Genomic DNA, 20,247 nt, shown 5'->3' on the forward strand with positions numbered 1-20,247 from the left:
CTGTTTGTAGAGGAGGATTTGAAAAATCTTAGACCAGCTTTAAACGAGACGACCAGGCTCTTAATTGAGGATCTCATTAAGACAGCTGTTAATTGAGGTCTTAATTAAATCTAAGCCAATTAACTGCATGATTAATCAGGTCAAAATGAATTCTCACAACATGTGAATTTGAAGCGTTTCATTTTTGCGTGTGTGTTTGTGTGTGTGTCATGGAGATGAACACCTAGAGGAGCGGGCTGCAGCTCCCATATGTTTTCATGGAGAAATTTACCACACGTGCACAAATGCCTTTGTATAATCGGCCACGCGCACCTGAGCCACATCCAGCCTTGCATCCTGACTAACCCGAAAAGGGATTTTACCAAGCTGTATTTTATTTATTTTTTTACCTCCTCATTTGGATCCCTCTGACTTACACTTGAAACTTAATCACTGCTAACGTGATCGTCTGTTTTGATTGTGAGCATCCTGAGAAATGGCCTAAGTCTCTGAAACTTTTAATGGCCTCAGATTGCTAGTTTCTATTTGAAACAGAAAGCTTTAAAATGTAATGTTAGTCACTATAATCTTTAAAAATTCTGTACTGAAAAAACAAAGTTGTAACAAGGGGAAATTTAAGATCCACTGAGACTGAAATCCACTTCCACCTTTGCGCCATAAGGTTATTTCTGTGGTGCGTAAAAGCTATATTTGAGGCCTGGGAATTCTTATGCCATTTTCCAGATAAGTTATTGAGTTCTGTTTCTATAACTAGGACATGTTGAAGAAGTTTCTTTATGGTGAGCCTTCAGCGCAAACAGGACACATAAAGAGGGTATCAGCATTTAGAATATGCCAATAATAGAAAACCTTCCAAAATCACAAACATTAAGCTCACCTGATTTACGCATCGACACGTGGGCAACTCGTGGAAAGAACAGATCTGTAGGCTGTGTTTTGATTTTCTGATTTAAAACAACTTTTGTTTTTGCTTGTGCTTTTGAAAATGTTCAGTTTTTGAAATACTTCTGTAGTCCAAATATTAATGTCTGACATTATTATCATTATTATTATCATCATCATCATCATCATCATCATCATCATCATCATCATCATTATTATTATTATTATTATTATTATTATTATTATTATTTGAGGTGAAGCAGTAGCAGTGTCCTGCAGCAGCTCCGTGTCTCCCTCTCGGCTCTGCTCATATCAGCGCGCTGTGAATGTGGCTGAATGAAACTTTTATATTGTCATCAGTGTGTTCAACAGAACTCCTCTATGTCCCTTGTACTGCTCAAATTGGGCTCCCCGCTGCGGTTTTGTGTCGCGGGGTTTTTAACGAGCCGCAGCTAACGAGGCAACGACATCAGAATCCCGCGGACACACAAAAGCCTGCTGGGTATTTACCGAGCCGAGCTGCGGCTCCGCTCCTCCGGCTCTTTGTCTCCTTTCACACGGAGAAAGAGCTGAGTTATAGCGGGAACAAGGTGCCCATAGCCGGCCAGTGTGAGTCTCTCTCTCTCTCTGTGTGTGTGTGTGTGTGTGTGTGTGTGTGTGTGTGTGTGTGTGTGTGTGTGTGTGTGTGTGTGTGTGAAGCTGCTTCGTGTTCATTATGCAGGTTGTTAATGACAAGGGCTTCAGAGAAGGATCTGCTTTGATGCCTTTATTTGTTGGCTTTTTTGGGGCCAACCATGAAAGGCTTTGGTTTTTTATATGTGATGTAGCATAATGTATGTCATGAGCTCCTCTGCATTACAGACACCAACAGTTCAACTTGGCCTTATCTTCCTTCCACAGCGCTGCACCTTTCAGTGAAAACGTTGAGGTTGTTTTGATTTGTGTTAAGAACTTAAAGCCTCAAACTTCATCAACTTTTTGTTGTTGATGCTTTTATCTAGCCAGTTTTCACTACAGGACATATGGAGGAAACAAATCTGAACTGTGGCTCTCACCCTCAACACTTTGCACATGAACCTGCAGCAGACCAGAGGTGTTTTTTTCCCCCACCCTTCATCACTCTGTCAAACAATGCTCCTTTTTCCCTCAGGTCCACATTTAAAGCACAACGCACTTATATTTTATTGACATTAAAATTATTCCCTATAATGTTTTTTTTGTTACAATAATTTATTCCTGGTGTTCCCAAGTACTTTCATGAGTAGTCCTAGTATGCTAAAGATGGCCATAGTTTCACTGTTGTGACCACATGATCTGAGTATAGTTATAATTTGGCCGCACAAACACAATTAGTTGTATTTTGTATTAATTGTTTCTGATATATATTTAAAGTTAGTACTTATTTCATGTATAGACTGAAATTGTTCTGATCACAGTTACTTGTTGCTGAATTAAATTGGCGATAATGATAAATATAATATAATGCAATTTCTTTCTTCTTAACAGCAATAAAAACATTTGTCAAAACACATTATTGTCCACATTCCCCATGATGTGTTATACTAATGATTACTGCTGTGAGCAACATCAAGACGTTAGGAATACTTTGAGTCTGTTGCAAAGGACTCAGGCACAGAAGCCCCACTGAGGAAACAGGCCTTTCTTTCTCGTATTTACCTTGCTTGATTTTAACAAATCCAAAACTCTGGATTCAAAACAGCCTATTCTCCGTACGTATTGATGCAGGGTTATTTTTTTTTATTGTGCAACAGCTGTCCCCTTCACCCACAATATATTTTTGGTCTCATTCTGGATCACAGAAGAATTTCAACAATCAGTATCATAAATATTTTTATAGAGTAAATAACTCAGCTTGGATTATACTTTTAACAAAGGTTTCACTTGCAAAGGAAAACTGTAAACTGACAGACACACAACACAGAAAAGCTTCTGTTTAGACTGATAAGCAAAAGCCTGTCCTTCACTGACTGCTCATGTTGTCATCGAGAGAGGGATATGACAATTTTCACATCTGTACATGTACTACTATTTTTACTTCAAGTAGCCCATGCCATTTAATCTCATGTTATCAAAGACAGTTGTTGCTTATTTTCATATAAACAGTCGTGTTATGTTAAAAAAATAAAGGAATAAAAAGTTAGTCATTTTAATATTGAACGAATACAACATTCCTGTGTTTAATACTGCAGGCTGAACAAGAACTGACCACCAAAACAATATTAACAAATCATTTGATTTAGAACCTTTTGACATTGATTTGAGCAGAATGAGCGAACTTTTCAAAAGGCTGAAAAACCCCAAAAGTAGCTGAGAGGCTGAAAACAATATGGCTAAATCTGACTGCATGCACACCATACATACCTGTTATTATTATAACTAAACCATACCAGCTTAGCATGTCTGAGACTACAAGATCTCTTCTTTGAAGTCAAAAACAAACAAAAAAAGGACATAACAAAACTAAATTAGGAGCAACTCAGACACATGCCTAAAAACAGACAACAGGAGGAAACAGATTTAGCTTAAGATACATTTACAAGTTACATTTGTATTCCCAATCATATTGTGGGCAGAGAATGTGTCTTCAGATGTTTCCACACCACAGGGGAGCAGCAAGGCTTGTTTGATTAGTGCAAATTCAATTGAGCACAGACAATAATTCCTGGGATTTAATGATAAATAGCCAAAAGATAAGAGAGGATAGACTAACAGATAAAGGTGTATTAGAGTGTGAGACTGAAACCATAGATCCAACACTTTAGACAGAAAACATTTTGTTTACATCAATACTCTGGAGTTCAGTCTGAGAGCTCGACTCCCAGAGGAGGATTTGTGTCTATGCTCATAACTTTATGTCCATTAGCAAACATTAAAGCAATCTCAGGACAGTTTGGCATTCTGTCAACAGGAGTATTTTCATCTCATGAATAGTTCCTCCAAACTGATTTAAAAAATGCTGTAGACAAGTTAAATGAGGAGGAACTTACTTTGACATCCTGTCCAAGAAGAGCTGAGTTTTTTTGTTGTTGTTGTTGTTGTTGCACACTGTCCATGTATTCACTGTGCAGAACATCACAGTAAGAGTCTTCTCTGTTTTCACAGATTTCAGAAGCCAAACAAGCTGGGAGACCGGTGTGGCCTCGATGATGCAAAACAGTAAGTATCTTTTCTGAAGTGTCTGTATTTATGTCATGTTTAGAGAGGTGTCAAATTTACTGATTCGACTTTTGAATATCTTTGTGGGCTCTTAACCTATAAAAAGGAATTCTAATGTGACCAAACCTGGGCCACTTTTTTTCAAAGGCAGATCAGCAATTTCTGTGTTCTGCCTGGTAAAATTATTTTTTTGTCAAAGGAGTTTAGCGGCTTTGAAGTGAATCTTTTTGCCTCTTTCTTATCAGAAACTAAAACTTCGTCTTCCAACACAAAGGTCCATCTTTTTAGGGTTCCTTCTGTCACTCACTTAGCAAAATGAAGCACATTTATGTTCTCCGGTCAGGTGCATTTGTCCCAAAGAGTTACATTGCAGCCATGACAACTTTCACTGTTAAATGATGAGGAAATCTATTAGACCATTTCCAAAAGTTTTGGTACCTGTGAGTCATTTGAACCCAAAATATGTAAAAATAGGACTAAGGTTTAAAAACATGTGAATTAGCCTTTGAATGAAAAGCTTGGCTGTATGAAATCTTGTTGCAGTATGAGATCTTTGGGTGGGTGTGACAATGACCTCCGTCTGATTTCTTCTTTCTTACTGCTGGACAAGAGGTCCACGCTCTCTGCAGTGAAGGTGTGTGGATTTCTGCTCTCTCTCTGTTTCTGCATCTTTATGTTCCTGTATCTTTTTTCTGTGATCAGTATCAGTCCCACAATACACTTCTTCTACTCCTTGCTTTCATCTCATTTTAAATGATGGTTACATTTATTGTCACATTACCTGCACTCTAATCAATTGTAATTCCAAATAGTGAGCATAAAGCAGCTGGAGGTTGTTGAGGAACAGCTAAAGGTGAACCAATATTCATTTAGTAAGATCATTAGTGAATGAGGCACAGGTTATATTAGGAATTGACCGGAATGAAAGTGGGTTCAATCAGTCTGCAGTCTGCTGCATTATATCGCGTACAGAATCAGACTCTATCCTGAAATGTGTGTGTATGTGTGTGCGCGAACTGTGCTCTGGTACACAGTACTGCCACTTCTAAATTTAACCTCTTGTGGTACCGGGACTTCTTACCATCTAACAGTACCCTTTCCATTCCTTGTTATGTTATATTTCTCGGATGGGAAAGCACTCTAGTACACTCCATTAACCATAGTTTCCCGAATGCGGATCACAACTTGATATGAAGTAACAATCAGACTGTAAGTCATCAAATGAACTAACAATGGAAGGTGGTATGGGGAGAGATGGTGAGTGGTCCTCCTAGATGACCTCTGACCTCTTTGCTGTTAGAGGTTTTAGTCTGCCATTAACGGACAGCTGAGGGTTCCAGTGTTGGTGAGGTCTCACATGCAAGCTTTTAGCTGTTTCACTGATGTAGTCTTACCATATCTGTCACCTGGGATGTCACACTCTGCTCAATGCTCCCTCTGTGGGGGGTTTCTGTTTTAAAGTGACTTTGCAGGGATCTGAAGATGCCATGGTTTGCAATTATTGCTTACACGTTTCCAAAATGGTCAGATTTGCATGTGTTCTGTTCTTAAAAAACAGATACATATTTAGTCAGTTGAGACTGTAGATAAATAACATTGTCTTGCTGCTTTACAAATGATGGCTTTGATTAACAGTGTTGTTGTCCTGATAAAAAACAAGGACGGGAATTAGCCTTTGTCTCCATTAGTCAGGTGCATCACTGTATTATTACCCAGTTTTTTTACTGATCACCTGGTTGTGTAAAATACTTGATTCTGATTAGTCAAACCCCTTGACAATGATTATTCATCCTGAATAGAAAAGGCGGTATTAGACAAAACCAAGGATTTTAAACGTCAACAATCCCACTTTTTTCTTCTGTCTAGTTAATAAAAACAAAAAAAATCACTAATTTTTAGAGTTTTAGCTCATCACTGTCTTAATCACAGTTTTTAAAAAAAGATAGTTGACAAACATTCATCCTCATGATTTTTATAGAATATCAACAGTGCAGTGGAGTAACTTATGTACTGCCGCCTGTTTTGGTTGGTTTATATGTGAAACTGTGTGTGTTTGTGGTTTAAATGGTTAGTTCTCTTCTAACACAACATTTGTATGGCACACAATAACACAAATAATTAGGGATACCTTGTTGTTTCCCTCTGATAACAATCTTAGACACTTAGTGGCAAAACAAGTACTTCAAGTCTTTTAAATGGATTACTTTGCAGCCATCATGACAGCTTCCTTGGCCACTGGTCTGGGCAATCTAATGAAGCAATAAAAAATTGTACCTTTCATCATTAAGGCTCCAAAACATGTAAAAATACTTCTCAGGTTAAAAATGTCTTAATTACCTCTCCACTGTAATGATAAGGCTCTCTTCATAGCCCAAACTACAATATTTCCTTAAGCCTAAAAAAATGTATTACATATTTATTACACATTGACATGTTTTCCTGTAGTTTGAAGAATGTATCAATAAACAGAATACAGCTAAAGTCAAAGTTAATCCAGGTTTTACGAAAGCAACTCTGCTGCTGCTCCCAGAGGCTAGCTTGGTGTGTGTGTGTGTGTGTGTGTGTGTGTGTGTGTGTGTGTGTGTGTGTGTGTGTGTGTGTGTGTGTGTGTGTGTGTGTGTGTGTGTGTGTGTGTGTGTCACAGAGGGACCACAGCCAAATTGACTCCATATGTCTGTCTATTAATTGTGTGTCAGTGGAGGGAAGCCCGGGTGTGCTCCTGTGGGAAATGACACTGTGATTAACATTTCTTCGGCACAACGACCAACCCCTAAACACAAAGTAAACATGATGTGAGGCAGCATGACGGAGAGTTAGAGGGTAAAATAATCCACCAGCACACTCAAAGTCAGCGACTCCTGCAGGGCCGTGACTCCGACTATAATTTAATTAACCAGAAAAGAAGTTCAAAGCAACAACAGTGTGAGGTGTAGTGGAATATAAACCCTCTCTCATCCAGGTTACACATCTGTTCCACTGGAATAGTTTTACTCCAAGAGAAGAGGGGTAGAGGGGGCAGAAACTGCATTGAGGATCTAAAATTTAGTTTCTAAATAATGGACTGCAGATTTCCAGAAGGACTATGTTTTGCTTTGAGGGGATAACAAACCACATGATTAATTAATAATTCAAAAATGCATTACAGTCACAAAGACAATCAGGAAATAGTTTAAGTGTCACTTAACTACTGTTATATTGCCTGGTCTCTGTTTTTATCAATCACTCTTTGGCACTACGCATACCTTTTAGAAGATGTCAAACGCTTTTTGTGTCTTTCATCAACACAAACACAACACAAAAACTAAACACAAACTTTCCAAGTAATCAAAGAAAAATAATTCCTACCATTTATATGTAACCACAAGGGGAAAAAAACGCAACCAACTCTTTTCTGAGATCTGCTGAAAAGAAGTCAGTCAAGTGACCTCGAAAGGCATTAACATGAAGTCATTTCAGCACATAACAAGATTTTTTTTCTCAACCAAAGCAAGTAGTTTTGGGGCCTGAACCTGGCCAAATGTTTGTTAGGTTAACACTTCTTGACTGGATTCAAAATATCCTTTCTCTTCTAAATCTTTATCCTCAGCAACCCCTCATGAAACGCTGTGGGTTAGATAAAGCCGGAAACATGCTAAAACTGTTAGGAGTGTTCAATGATAAGAATTATCAATAGTTTAGTCTACTTTACTTCAAATCTCAGATAACCTTGTACCTTAGTTCAAATTTAACATCTACTTCTACGATCCAACACGCCAGATTCAGAACACATCAAGCCTCCACTCGCACCACAAATTTAACTTGTGTGAGGAAAAAAAACTGAAGACACTGATTTCTACAAATCAGACAGGATGCAGAACCATTTCATTGTTTATAGGAAAGTGATTATTCAGAACTCAGGGATGTGTTTAGACCCTGATTATACATCCCACTTTCTACATACTTCACATTCTGTATTTACTGCTGACCATTACTGGAATCTCCAGTGAAACCTCTTTTCACTTGCATCAGTGGTGTGTGTGTGTGTGTGTGTGTGTGTGTGTGTGTGTGTGTGTGTGTGTGTGTGTGTGTGTGTGTGTGTGTGTGTGTGTGTGTGTGTGTGTGTGTGCTTGCGTGCGCGTGCGTGTGTGTGTGTGTTTTGGCGGGTTGTATGATTTATTAATGTCTGCTGAGAGGTTTATAAATCTGCAATATGCTTTTCCCCATAGAGCCATTAAGTGACAATGGACAATTGATTCAGTAAATCCCTACTTAACCTGCACAGTGTCACAGCACAGACTGTGGTCTGCTGCTGCCGCTGAGTGAACTATGTCAGAGCAGACCTGAAACATGTTGATCAGCAGACAGAAGAGTTTAAGCTTCACACAAATACCCCCTCTGAAAGCTGGAGTTTGGCTGAGGAGATTGAATTGTCTAGTTTGCTTGTCACTGCCCAGATTTTTCTGGTTTTTCATTCCGTAATGCCCAACCAACTTTTAACCAACTCTGAAATTATAAATAGTTGATCAACCATCAAATGAAATGTTATTCAGTTCAAGTATCAGAAAAACACATCCCCTGTGTTTCAGTGCTTCATTGAGGATGGGCAAATAGCATCAAAGCATCATTCAGGATTGTTGTAAAACTGCCTTCAAGCTGGTTTCTCAATAAAGGGGCTGAGCTGACTGGGGTCTCCTGTGGGTATTACACCTATTCTTGACAGGAACCTCATACAACCACACTTTTAAAAAATCAAACTATCTCTTAAACACACTAATTTTAAACTAAAACAAAAGCCAGTTTAAGGTCAAGTATTTTTCTCATGCTCTCAAGGGACCCTTTGAAAACAGACTCACTGGTATGAAAGGTTTATGTATTGCAGGCATTAAACATTTTTACAATAAAACTAAAGGTTTTAGATTTTAGATTTTAGCAAGATCTCTGCCGGGTTTTACTTTTTGCTCTACCCCAACACCCCTATTTCCATGAGAAAGAGAGAGAAAGAGATGTAAGAAAGAAGACAAGGAAGGCAGAGCCAGGGTGGGAGGCCTGTATTGGTTAGAGCTTACCCCTGCCAGGTTAGGCTAGACGCTCTACCTCTTCCCATTCCCTTGTATTAATGAAAGAAGACAAAAAGAAGACCAGAGAAAAAGCAGATGATTGGTTTCTCCCTTCACTTTCAACTTTCAATTATTTCTCCTCATCCAAATCCTGACTTGTTGTAACTGCCTTGTCTTACATCTCCTTACCGTCTTTAACGAACTCTGTTCAGGCACTTGCAGTTCTCTCACCAATTAAATTATTGATTGTGCTATGAATCCTTTACGTCCTACTCCTCGGGGATAAACTCTAATTTTCCATCCTCTGTGTTCTTATTTGAGTCTTTTCCCTTCACGCCCTTCCTCCACAGAGTACTCCCTCCTCTTCTCCTGCATGTGACTGATAAGAGTAGCTATTAAGTTCACTGTACTTAGACATATCTTTCTTTTACCATTAAGTGTATCCGCTCCAAAGTGAAACATTTTTCCCACTTCATTTTAGAATAGACAGAACTCAGCAAAGCGACCACTTTAAACTTCATATTGGTACTTCCTGTGTGTTTGCGTGTAGGTCACAGTGGCGTAAACCAGCTTGGAGGTGTGTTTGTGAACGGGAGACCTTTACCTGATTCTACCAGACAGAAGATAGTTGAGCTGGCACACAGTGGAGCTCGACCCTGCGACATATCCAGAATACTACAGGTAAAGTTATCAAGGTACTTCATACTGGAATAAACCTGGTGTTGAATTTAAGTGGAAACCTTGGAGTATTTAAACTCGTGGTGTGCATGTGGTGTGTCTGCATTTCTTTGAGATTTCACCCCCAGACAGTAGAGGTTTTATGCCACTGTGTTAAGCTTTAGTAGAGTGAAATATGAACAACAGTTTGGAAAATTACTGCAACAAAGAGATTGCACCCACATCAAGGCTGGGTTACCATTTGAGTTGCAGCAGCTAGCAACAAACCAGCAACAAGCAGAGCAACCCCTGTTGTTTAGGGGAAAGTAGTAATTCTATTTCTACAGAGGTGTCGATGAATAACTTGGGCTTTACAGTGGAAGTAGAAATTGTTTTATTGGTATGTTAAGCTGGTTGCAGAACCACATCCAGGGGTCTTCCTTCATAGTCTAGGCATCAATCTACATCAAGACTAGAGGTGTCAAGTCAATGAACCTTGAGTCTAAGAAGAGTCTAAAATGTCCTTAATCTGGGAATATGAAGAAGTGCATGAGAGAAAAAATAACCTTTTGTATATCTGACATAGCTGGAGATTAAATCCTGATTGACACTTTGTAATCCTTTGTACTGATGACTAAATTAAACTTGTAAAAAGAAAAGGGAAATCTCAGTGACTAATTTAACAGTACGCAAGAAGCAATGACCCAAGGTTGGCTACCTCAGTTTCTTTTCTTAGTGGTATGCCTCATTATGTCTTATGGTGTTATAATATCCTAAGTCATACCTCAGGACCAATTTTCTTAGTAATAGAGGATGAGATGTTTGGGTTGAGTTGAGACTGTGGGTTAGAGGAGTGGTTGTGGAAGGATTGGAAGTAAAAGCTTTTCTTATTTACTGTCAAAATTATTAGCCCCCCTTGTGAAATCAGATAAAACCCTTGATTTCTCCATGAAAATGACCATTAACAACAAGTGTTTATAGTTTATGTGTTTCCAAAATAACAAAGACAAATGTTCACTATGTTTGACTGGGATATTTTATTGATGCAATGTATTGAAACAAGAAAAGGTAAAAATGGCATGTCCAAAATTATTAGCCCCCTGGCCCTGAGTAGTCAATAGTGCACCCTTTCTGAGCCACACCTTACAACAACCTCTTCAAATAGTTCTTTACAAGGTTGGCACATGTCTCTGGAGGGATTTTGGCCCATTTTTCCAATGCAACTTGTTCCAGCTGGTCCAAAATACATGGTTTCTGAGCATGGACATTCACTTTGAGCACCCGCCACAGATTCTTCACAGGATTTAGATCTGGGCTCTGTACGGGCCACTCCAGGATCTTGGTTTTGGTGTCCTTTAAGAACTGTTTGACCAATTTTGACGTAAGCTTTGGATCATTGTCTTGCTGGAAGACCCAGCGCCGACGAAAGCCTAGACTAAGAGCAGAGTTCTTCACATTATCCCTCAAAATGTCAACATAACTTTCTTTTTTCATGATGCCATGCACTCAAACAAGACTTCCTGTGCCTGAGGCTGCAAAACAGCCCCACAGTAAGATGCTCCCCCCACCATGTTTAATTCTGAGGACCGTGTTCTAAGGGTTGAAGGACTCCCCCTTTCTTGGCCAAACATGAACAACATCCATATGCCCAAAAAGTTCCATCAGACCAAAAGATGGACTTCCAAAACTCATCTTTACCTTTCAAATGTTCTCGGGCAAACCTCAATTTGGCTCTGATGAGTAAAGGAGTTCTTCTGGGACGATGGCCTTGAAGCCCACTACGATGAAGATCCCTCACAACTGTGCTCCTTCAAACATCAACTCCAGAGGAGGTCAGGTCAGCAACAATCACCTTGGCAGATGTCCGGGGCTTCTTGCTGACATCTTCGACTACTTTCCTCTCCAAAGTTCTTGAAATCTTGCGTTTTCTACCACGCCTAGGTTTGTTTCTAACAGAGTTTGTCTCCTTGTACTTTGCAATGATGCACAATACAGCTATTCTAGACACTGTAAAATGCCTGGAAATTACAGTATAGCCTTCCCCCTTATTAGGAGCCTCAAATATCTTCTTTCTGAGCTCAAGACTGATTTCCATTGTCTTTGGCATGGTTAGTATGAGTAGTCTCTCTCAATAACGTGTTCAAGTGCCCTGTTTGGAGTCCCTTAAGTAAATCTCAATGCTGTTTGAATGCTCAGGTGTTGTTAGGAAGCCAACAGACCTACAGGTGTTGTTAGGAAACAAACTGACTGCTCAGGTGTGTTTTAAAAGTAAAAATTCACAGGGGGGCTAATCATTTTGACCACCCCATTTTTCATAATATATTTGATATAAAGTTATCCTAAAAATGTATTTTACATTCCAAAATGTACCAAAGCTACTAAAGAACACTGGTGAATGTTTGCTTATATCAGGTTTTATCAATGATTCAAACGTTGGGCAGAATTTAAGGAAAATGTTCCAGAATTCCTGGGGGGCTAATAATTTTGACCTCAAGTGTATGTTGGTGTATAAAGTTCTGCAGCTAATACTCCAGCAGGTGATCTGGAAAAAGACAGATAAAGTCAGATCAGTGCAACAGTAGAGGCCATGATATAGTCACATAACATTGGACATTTACCTGGAGTCCAGAATTAAGTCTTGTTCTGAACAAAAAGTCACTGGAGTCATTTTTACAACTCATGATGTGATTTGTTTTTTCAACTGAACCAAGTTCTTCTGAGCCAAACCCAGCTGAACAGACAATGGCATTTAACCTATGTGTCAAAGAATACAACAGAGTCAATAAGAATGATTAGCCTTTGAATTTGTCTTTTAAAACTTGTAGTTTTTAGAGACTATTCAAGCGCAGCATTCTATGAAGCCAGAGAGCCTTTCACATGTGTAGTCGTGCCCTACAAAAGTTGGAATTGCCCTTCAACAACTACCAATGCCATCAACCCAAACATTATGTTTATCATCCCCATTAATGTTTTCTGATGTGTGCTGTTTTTTCATCCAGGTGTCTAACGGTTGTGTCAGTAAGATCCTGGGCAGATATTACGAAACTGGTTCAATCCGTCCTCGAGCCATAGGGGGGAGTAAACCCCGGGTGGCCACTCCAGAGGTGGTGGGCAAGATCGCTCAGTACAAGAGGGAGTGTCCATCGATTTTCGCCTGGGAGATCAGAGATAGACTGCTTGCAGAGGGAGTCTGCACCAACGACAATATACCCAGTGTAAGGCTCTTTGACTCTTCAGTGAAGGCATGTCAGTCTGATGTCAGTTGATCAAAACTCATCGGCCAATCTGGCTTAGTTGTTGGCCTAGCAGATGTCTCTCAAAAAACAAGATGAGGCAGGAAGCTGTTTCTCAGGGAAATTTTAGGTTTTTCAAATAAATCAATGATGTTGTTGTGTTATTCATCAGGTTTCATCAATAAATCGAGTGCTCAGAAACCTGGCCAGTGATAAGCAGCAAATGGGCACAGTTGGAGCAGAAGGGATGTTTGACAAACTAAAGATGCTCAACGGACAAACCACCTGGGGAGGACGCTCAGGGTGGTACACCGGGACTACGATCACTGCCAATGGTATGTCACTTAAACAACATCTTACATGTCTACAACTTTATTTTTTACTGTTACTTGTATTATATTTGCACTACCAGTGCTGAGAATAGTTCCAGTCAGAGTTCTTTGCAGGGCAAGCATCTGCTAAAACTTGGGCTGAACTTGTGTGGCTGTAGCTAATTTTAGTTATTTCAACTGATGCAAGCTTCAGAGAGGACCAGTCACAGAAGATAGGCCACAAAGGGCAAGATTCTATTGAGAATTTTTCAATGGCTTTCGGTTTATGACTTGAATTAATTTAATATGGCTGATTTTGGTATTCAACGAAAAGACTCAAGCTTCTGCTTTTAGCATACAATCATAGAGTGGATTGCTAGAGGTCTGATACTGCAGCACTAAACTGCTTTCAGTGAGGAGTTTCTTTGGCTGAATAACTTTGTCTGAAGTATCAACTGTGAGTAAGAGTTGGATACAGACAGAATGTCCAAACTTCAACTCCAAAACAGTAGTTAGCACAGACAAGAAAAGGGGCAGCCTCTGTAAGTGGATATTGTTCAGATAAATTTGTAAGTCATGGCTGTGAAGCAAGAGAAACAATTACATTATTATCAGAAGTCCTGATGCTCTCAAGTCAAACATTTGTAGCTATTGCTCTGATCAGCACCTCTGGATAATGTTGCAGCCATTGTTATTTACAACATTCCCCATGATGTGGAACAGGAGGTATAGAGTGTACATGAGCAGCTTCCTCTCATCCTCCTCCAGTCTGTGTGGCTGAGACTGAGGGCCCCATTTGCAGTATGGAGTAGTCTCATATGCTGCTGCTCCTTCTCCAGCACCCTGGGATTACAACAGTGAAACAAAGTCATGCTATACTACCACGGTTGCTGCTTCCCCATCAGTCTGCAGCATGCTTGTCCATGTGTGTGTGTGTTGGGAGGAGGGAGAGGGGCGTCTGCACTCATTTGTGTCTCTTTCTGCCTGACTGATTGTGACACTGAGCAATGGCTTCATTCTGTTTTGCAGTCTCTGTCTGCTGGGGATAATGAATAATTAGGCTAGCACCGCAAATAACATGAGTTCCACAGGGAGCTGGAGTCAAGCTCCCGTCTGCTCAGAGATTTCAGCTCTGAAGTGCCCTGTGCCTTCATTCATCTCCAACTTACACGCATGGTTTACTCTCATGGATCTGAGTATTACATATTGTATTGTCTACTCTGATCAGAGCAGGTATTTTAGTGAGGTACCACACATGACGATTTAGTAATAATTACTAGAAATCCTGCAGAGACCATGTCTTACTCTGCATTAAGAATCAGAGTATCTAACTTATAAATATTTACAAAGTCACTTTATCAAAACTTTATCAAATAATATAGGAAACAAGTCCAAGATGAATAGTTTTTATAAGTGCAGTTTGAAATATAATTTTAGAATATTAAACTAAATAAACAGAAGTGAAATGTTGTGAATAAATCCTGACTAAATGTATGAAAAAGTAATTCAGCTTTTATTCAGATAGTTGTATTACTAAGGCAGCACTGAGATCATTGAAAGAACTGAGGTTAGGGAGCTATACAGAGATATACAAATGTGTATCATCTGCATTACAGTGATAGTTATATTTGTGATACATGATAAATAGGCATGTACCTATTGGTTTAAATGGAAATTCAAATTCTGACAAGCTGACAACTCTAAAGGTAGGGGAAAAAAATATAAAACAGTCAAAACTTAGTATAATTTATCCCGAACACTAAAACACAGGATCACAGAAACTTTGGGTAAACTGTGTCAAACTGGATTACAGAACTAAAGATAGTAGAGTTAGCACCAGCAGCCTTCAGTCCTCCTTGCAGGTGGGCAGACACTTGTGCTAGTTAGGCATCCAGTCAAGTGGTTACATGTCAGTTTACTTATTTGTTTGCATAATTGTTCTAGTATGAACTAACAGTCGATTCATTTTCTTCAACTCATGATTCGTGATACAAACGGCATTAGTTTAACACAGGTTTAATGTTTGTGCACTTATCCTAAAGCTTACATCTTCTGATTTCAATATTTATCATTAGTAACCATTTACCTTCTTCTGTCTTTGATGCAGAGTGTCCACAGGCAGACGGAGGGGAGAACACCATCTCAGTGAGCTCTAATGGAGAAGACTCAGAGGAGACTCAGATGAGGCTTCAGCTGAAGAGGAAACTGCAGAGAAACAGGACATCATTCACTCAGGAGCAGATAGAAGCTCTGGAGAAAGGTAAGAGACATCACAGACCTCTATATGTTTATAGGTGATAAATAACAGTAGGTCATGCAGTGTTGTTTTTGTGTCAATATGATTTTGGTTCTTCTGCAATTGCATTGGGGTAAACAGCGTTGCAGTGGTTTGCGCTGAAACCTCACAGACTATTGGGACTATTCTGTGTTGAGTTTTTACATTCTCCCTGTGTATGCATGATACACGTTGGATGCATGTAACCAATGAAATCAATACTTCACTATTATAGTTATAGATTTACTGTCACAACATGCCTGAAACATGAAATGTTATTATTGTTTGACCTCCAATTTTTTATATGTTTGTTTTTTTTTCAGAATTTGAAAGAACTCACTACCCAGATGTTTTTGCCCGAGAACGCCTTGCCAACAAAATAGACCTCCCCGAGGCTAGAATACAGGTAAGCTACATTGATTATTTTATGGTTTTAAGTAAGAGAATGTACAAATGTAGAGTTTCATTAGATTACAATATCTCAATATGCAAACAATGAGAATCAGAGAATTAAGATTTCTTCCTTCATCATTTACTTCAATTATTTCTGGAAGAAATCTCTGCTTAAAGAACCTATAGTAGTATTGTTTTAAGATATGCTTAAAAAACTGTAAATCTTTTTGTGTGTACAGGTTTGGTTTTCTAACAGACGAGCAAAGTGGAGGAGAGAGGAGAAGCTGAGAAACCAGCGTCGCCAAGTGTCCAACACCTCCAACCATATCCCAATCAGCAGCAGCTTCAACTCCAGTGTTTACCAGCCTCTACCCCAACCGACCACACCAGGTAATGACCAGTACACTACAAATACAAGCACAACTCATTCAAAACTCATTCTGATTATGATCAAAATGACTGGTTGTATGTTGTTTGGATGGTTTGATCACCAAAACATTTTACTTGTGTGACAGCAGGCTTTTTTCAGTGGCCATTTTGAATAGTTGTAGTAGGAGAATACACCATCAACATAAACAATGTCTCTGTTCAACTCCAGTGTTGGAGTAAAATGGAAATGAGCATGATGTGTATGTTTGGTCACATTGGATTCCACCATGACATGGGCTGTGAATTTGACAGTATTGGGCAATCAGCGTACCAAAAAAGCTGATCTCATGTAATGTCCAACTTAATACCCATGAACTATAATATGCTTCAATTTGTTCATGACCGATGTGAGATGACTTGAAGGTCTTACATGAGGGGGTGGGAGGTTGCTGCAACTGCTACAGCTATCAAGCAGGCGATGGACCTATATCCATATGTTTAGAAACTGAAAAAATCTCTTCTCCATTTCTGTGTTTTAGTGTCCTTTTCATCAGGATCCATGTTGGGAAGGTCAGATCCAGTTCTGTCCAACAGCTATGGCCTTCCAGCCATGCCCAACTTCAGTATGGCTGCCAGTCTGCCTATGCAAGTAAGATGACTTGATGCTGTCATGAGGCTGTAACAACACTGTTAGTCCTTAATGTTTTTGTGGATTTATTGAGTAACATCAAATATATTTTCAGGCATCCAGTCAGACTTCATATTCCTGCATGTTGCCAACCAGCCCCACCGTAAATGGAAGAAGTTATGAGACGTACACTCCTCCACACATGCAGCCTCACCTCAACAGCCAGTCAATGGGCTCCTCTGCAACTTCAACAGGTAGGAAGTAACTGTTAACTGAATGCTTAATGAATATGTTTGATCTCATGTACAGCACTACACAACTTAAGATGAAATTTCAGACTTGCTACTGCTGAAGAATTGTCTAAGCTGTCTGAAGGGTTAAGCTGGGTGACGTCCCTAGCAATCTCCAAAATATCCACTGCTGCCAAAACTATTTGGTGCCGTGTCATTGTGTACACATTGTTGAGCTCTGGCAATAGAGTTTTTGGCTCAGGGGTTGCATTAATTTTCACTGAAGCTGATTAAACTTGTTCGGCTTTGTTTGTTCACATATGTGTGAATTACACATGGCAACATCTCAAGCTGTTCGTTAACTGTCAAAGTCAAAATGCCTCTCATTGAGTGCCAATCTGGAAAATAGGGAACTGTCCGTCTCACTTTTTGCTGCACACTGAATCAGGTGCTTCAGGTCAGCAACCACATGTAGGTCTCTCTGTTTAAAACACTGTTTCCTAAAAAGGCTTATGGTTAGTATGTGAACAGTCCCCTTGACAGCTTTTGTTGGCAATGCCCTGAAATTCATTTGCTGGTGTCTCATTAACCTGCAAGTACCCTAATGGCAGCTAGATGACCATGAATGAAGAGGTTGTTTGACTAAATTCTGTTCATATCACACAACACAATGAGATAATCCAGTTTTGGAGTACAGTTTAAGCTAATGAAGTGTGTACTTTCTACCAACATTTTTGTGTGAAAAAGTGTGTGCGGGCCCAGGCCGCAACTGGACATACTGGCTCTGTCGTCCATGCTTTGGGTCTCGTCTCACTCTGTCGGGGTTCTATTTCACATAACAACTTGCTCACAGTACATAATTCCTTACTTGTTTACTTACTCAGGAAAGTAAATGTATTATTACTTATTTTTGCTTCAATACAATAAATTTACCCTGTCTGTTGACTCATTATTATATTGCCTCTTAGTTCTCTAAAAGCAGCAGACCCAACAATTGATAACGGAAGCATGTCTTCAACAAAATACCTTCAACCGGTCTGTTTAGTCCTCCCTGGCTCGGAGCGGATGATGATTTATAATTAAGCCTTGGCTGTTTGGATGGAGTGGCTCCTCCTTGGTCTACTGAGCTAACATGAGCTCCACCTGGGTCACCGGTGTTTGTACCGTTGGGCTCTCAAGCATCTTAGTAAAGTCATGTTGTTTAGTGAGGTGCATTGTTGTTTGTTTTTTTGTTTGTTTTTTTAGAAAACTTGTCTTGGCATAGGATAAAGTTTTCCCTGCATATAGACTACAACTCAAAATGATATTCTTTTACTTGACCTCAAGGAGGGAGACTTAATGCTGGTGTTACCAAGACAGAAAGATCCAACTGAATAACCATCAGTCATTGTGTGTGTTCACTGCGTGTAATATTCTTTTCCCCTTGATGCTATTGCGCTTATATAGGTCTAATCTCACCGCTAAATCAGATGATTCATTTTATTTAACCCTAATCCAAAGTCAGTTTTTAAGTCCCATCTGTTTTTTGGAATTGGTTGTAAGTTTATTTTCTCATATTTTTTTTTGTATCTGTACTCTATTGACCTCTTCATCCTCCTTTTTCCAGGTCTGATTTCTCCTGGCGTCTCAGTTCCAGTCCAGGTTCCAGGGAGTGAAGCGGACATGTCACAGTACTGGCCCCGCCTGCAGTGATCAGCAGCAGTGAAGACTTAAAAATAACTCTACGGGGACATGAAAGCATAACCCAGCTGTTACCGACTTTGTCGCTTGAATGTCAAAAATGACCTTTGATTAACTGAAAGAGATTAAAAATGAATTGAAGCAGTGACTCTCACCGGTGATTTTGAGGCAACGTTGAAACCAAATTCTGGACACAAGCAGGAAGTAGGAGCGTGTCTACTCTTACAATTAAAGGATATTCATATTCACCAGTAATGGTCCAACTACATCAGATCTAGGACATTTCTCTCATCACATCACTGGCAAACGCTGCAGTTCAGTCTGTGGTCTGTCATCTGTCTTGTGAGAACACTCTCCATCTGGCCAAGAATGAAAAACTCCTGTCTGAGATGTTCTCAGGAAGCTCAGGAACATGGACCATCTTAATGGAAAATGTACTGCTCGGTATATTTTTGGACATTCAGAGGGAAAACAAAGTATCGCCGCCTTCAGTTTCTTATTTATAAAATGTTGTATCTGTGGCAAAAAACAAAGAAGTTGACTGAGATGTAAAGGGAAGAACTCGATAAAACTTGAAATGAACTGTCTGCTGTGAATTTGTGCAACAGCCGATTAAAAAAGGCCGGCCAGGAATGTGTATAGAATTTCAGAATGTGGATTCTGGTAAATTGTGTTTGGTATTGTACAAATCTTGACCAGGATGTGATCTGTTCACGAGCATGGACTCTTTTTTATGACCTCAAATGACTATCAAGGGAGTTGGAGGATTCAATAGCACAACACTGGTTGAAAGACAAGAAGAGAACAAACACTGATGGCTAATGTTGTGTGTGGAATGTAAATCTGTTTCAATTTGTAAAGTGTAAAGTGTTTGTCCTCTCCAGTTATCTGGGGCGGAGGGGGGGGGGGGGGGGGGGGGTCCTTAATAAAGACATTTCAGTAATATTATTTGTTTTATTCTTTTGTATTGTTATTAAATCTGGTTTGTTTGTTGAAATATCCCAATGTCCTAATGTCAGATATCATGTAATGTCTTTAAGTTCACTTAGTTGTGTACATCATTTCTCATCTTAGAAATGCGTTAGATCTTTTTCAATACAGAAGCCTACACACATAGCATGACGTGCACTTCCTCAAAAATGTAACTGCGCATCAAAATGACGTGGACTGCAGGCCCTGTGATTGGTCAACTGGACGGCATTGTATTTCCTGAATTCATGGCACTTCCACATTCACCATACATCAGCAATACATTTCATCATGTCGTGGTGTGGTGTGGTGTGGTATGATATGATATGATATGATATGATATGATATGATATGATATGATATGATATGATATGATATGGCATGGCATGGTATGTATGTATGTATGG

General features: G+C 39.5%; 1 protein-coding gene across 1 annotated transcript; it reads left to right on the plus strand.

Annotated features, from left to right (window-relative positions):
- The first annotated feature begins 1,426 nt into the window (after window positions 1-1,426).
- Window positions 1,427-19,748, plus strand: LOC117814496 (paired box protein Pax-6-like). The gene is made up of 11 exons (XM_034685870.1): window positions 1,427-1,491; window positions 4,006-4,059; window positions 9,646-9,776; window positions 12,752-12,967; window positions 13,158-13,320; window positions 15,404-15,556; window positions 15,895-15,977; window positions 16,204-16,354; window positions 16,873-16,982; window positions 17,077-17,215; window positions 18,798-19,748. Exons 2-11 carry the CDS (start codon window positions 4,047-4,049, stop codon window positions 18,881-18,883), a joined length of 1,245 nt encoding a protein of 414 aa, XP_034541761.1. The 5' UTR covers window positions 1,427-1,491; window positions 4,006-4,046; the 3' UTR covers window positions 18,884-19,748.
- Window positions 19,749-20,247: the final 499 nt, after the last annotated feature.

The sequence above is a fragment of the Notolabrus celidotus genome, chromosome 6 (genome assembly GCF_009762535.1).
Source record: "Notolabrus celidotus isolate fNotCel1 chromosome 6, fNotCel1.pri, whole genome shotgun sequence".
NCBI lineage: Eukaryota > Metazoa > Chordata > Actinopteri > Labriformes > Labridae > Notolabrus > Notolabrus celidotus.

Bases quoted from the DNA above. Each gene is read 5' to 3' on its own strand.
- LOC117814496 (XM_034685870.1), top strand. The intron at 15,557-15,894 runs GTAAGAGACATC...TTTTTTTTTCAG, and splicing joins GATAGAAGCTCTGGAGAAAG to AATTTGAAAGAACTCACTAC. The intron at 16,355-16,872 runs GTAATGACCAGT...TCTGTGTTTTAG, and splicing joins ACCCCAACCGACCACACCAG to TGTCCTTTTCATCAGGATCC.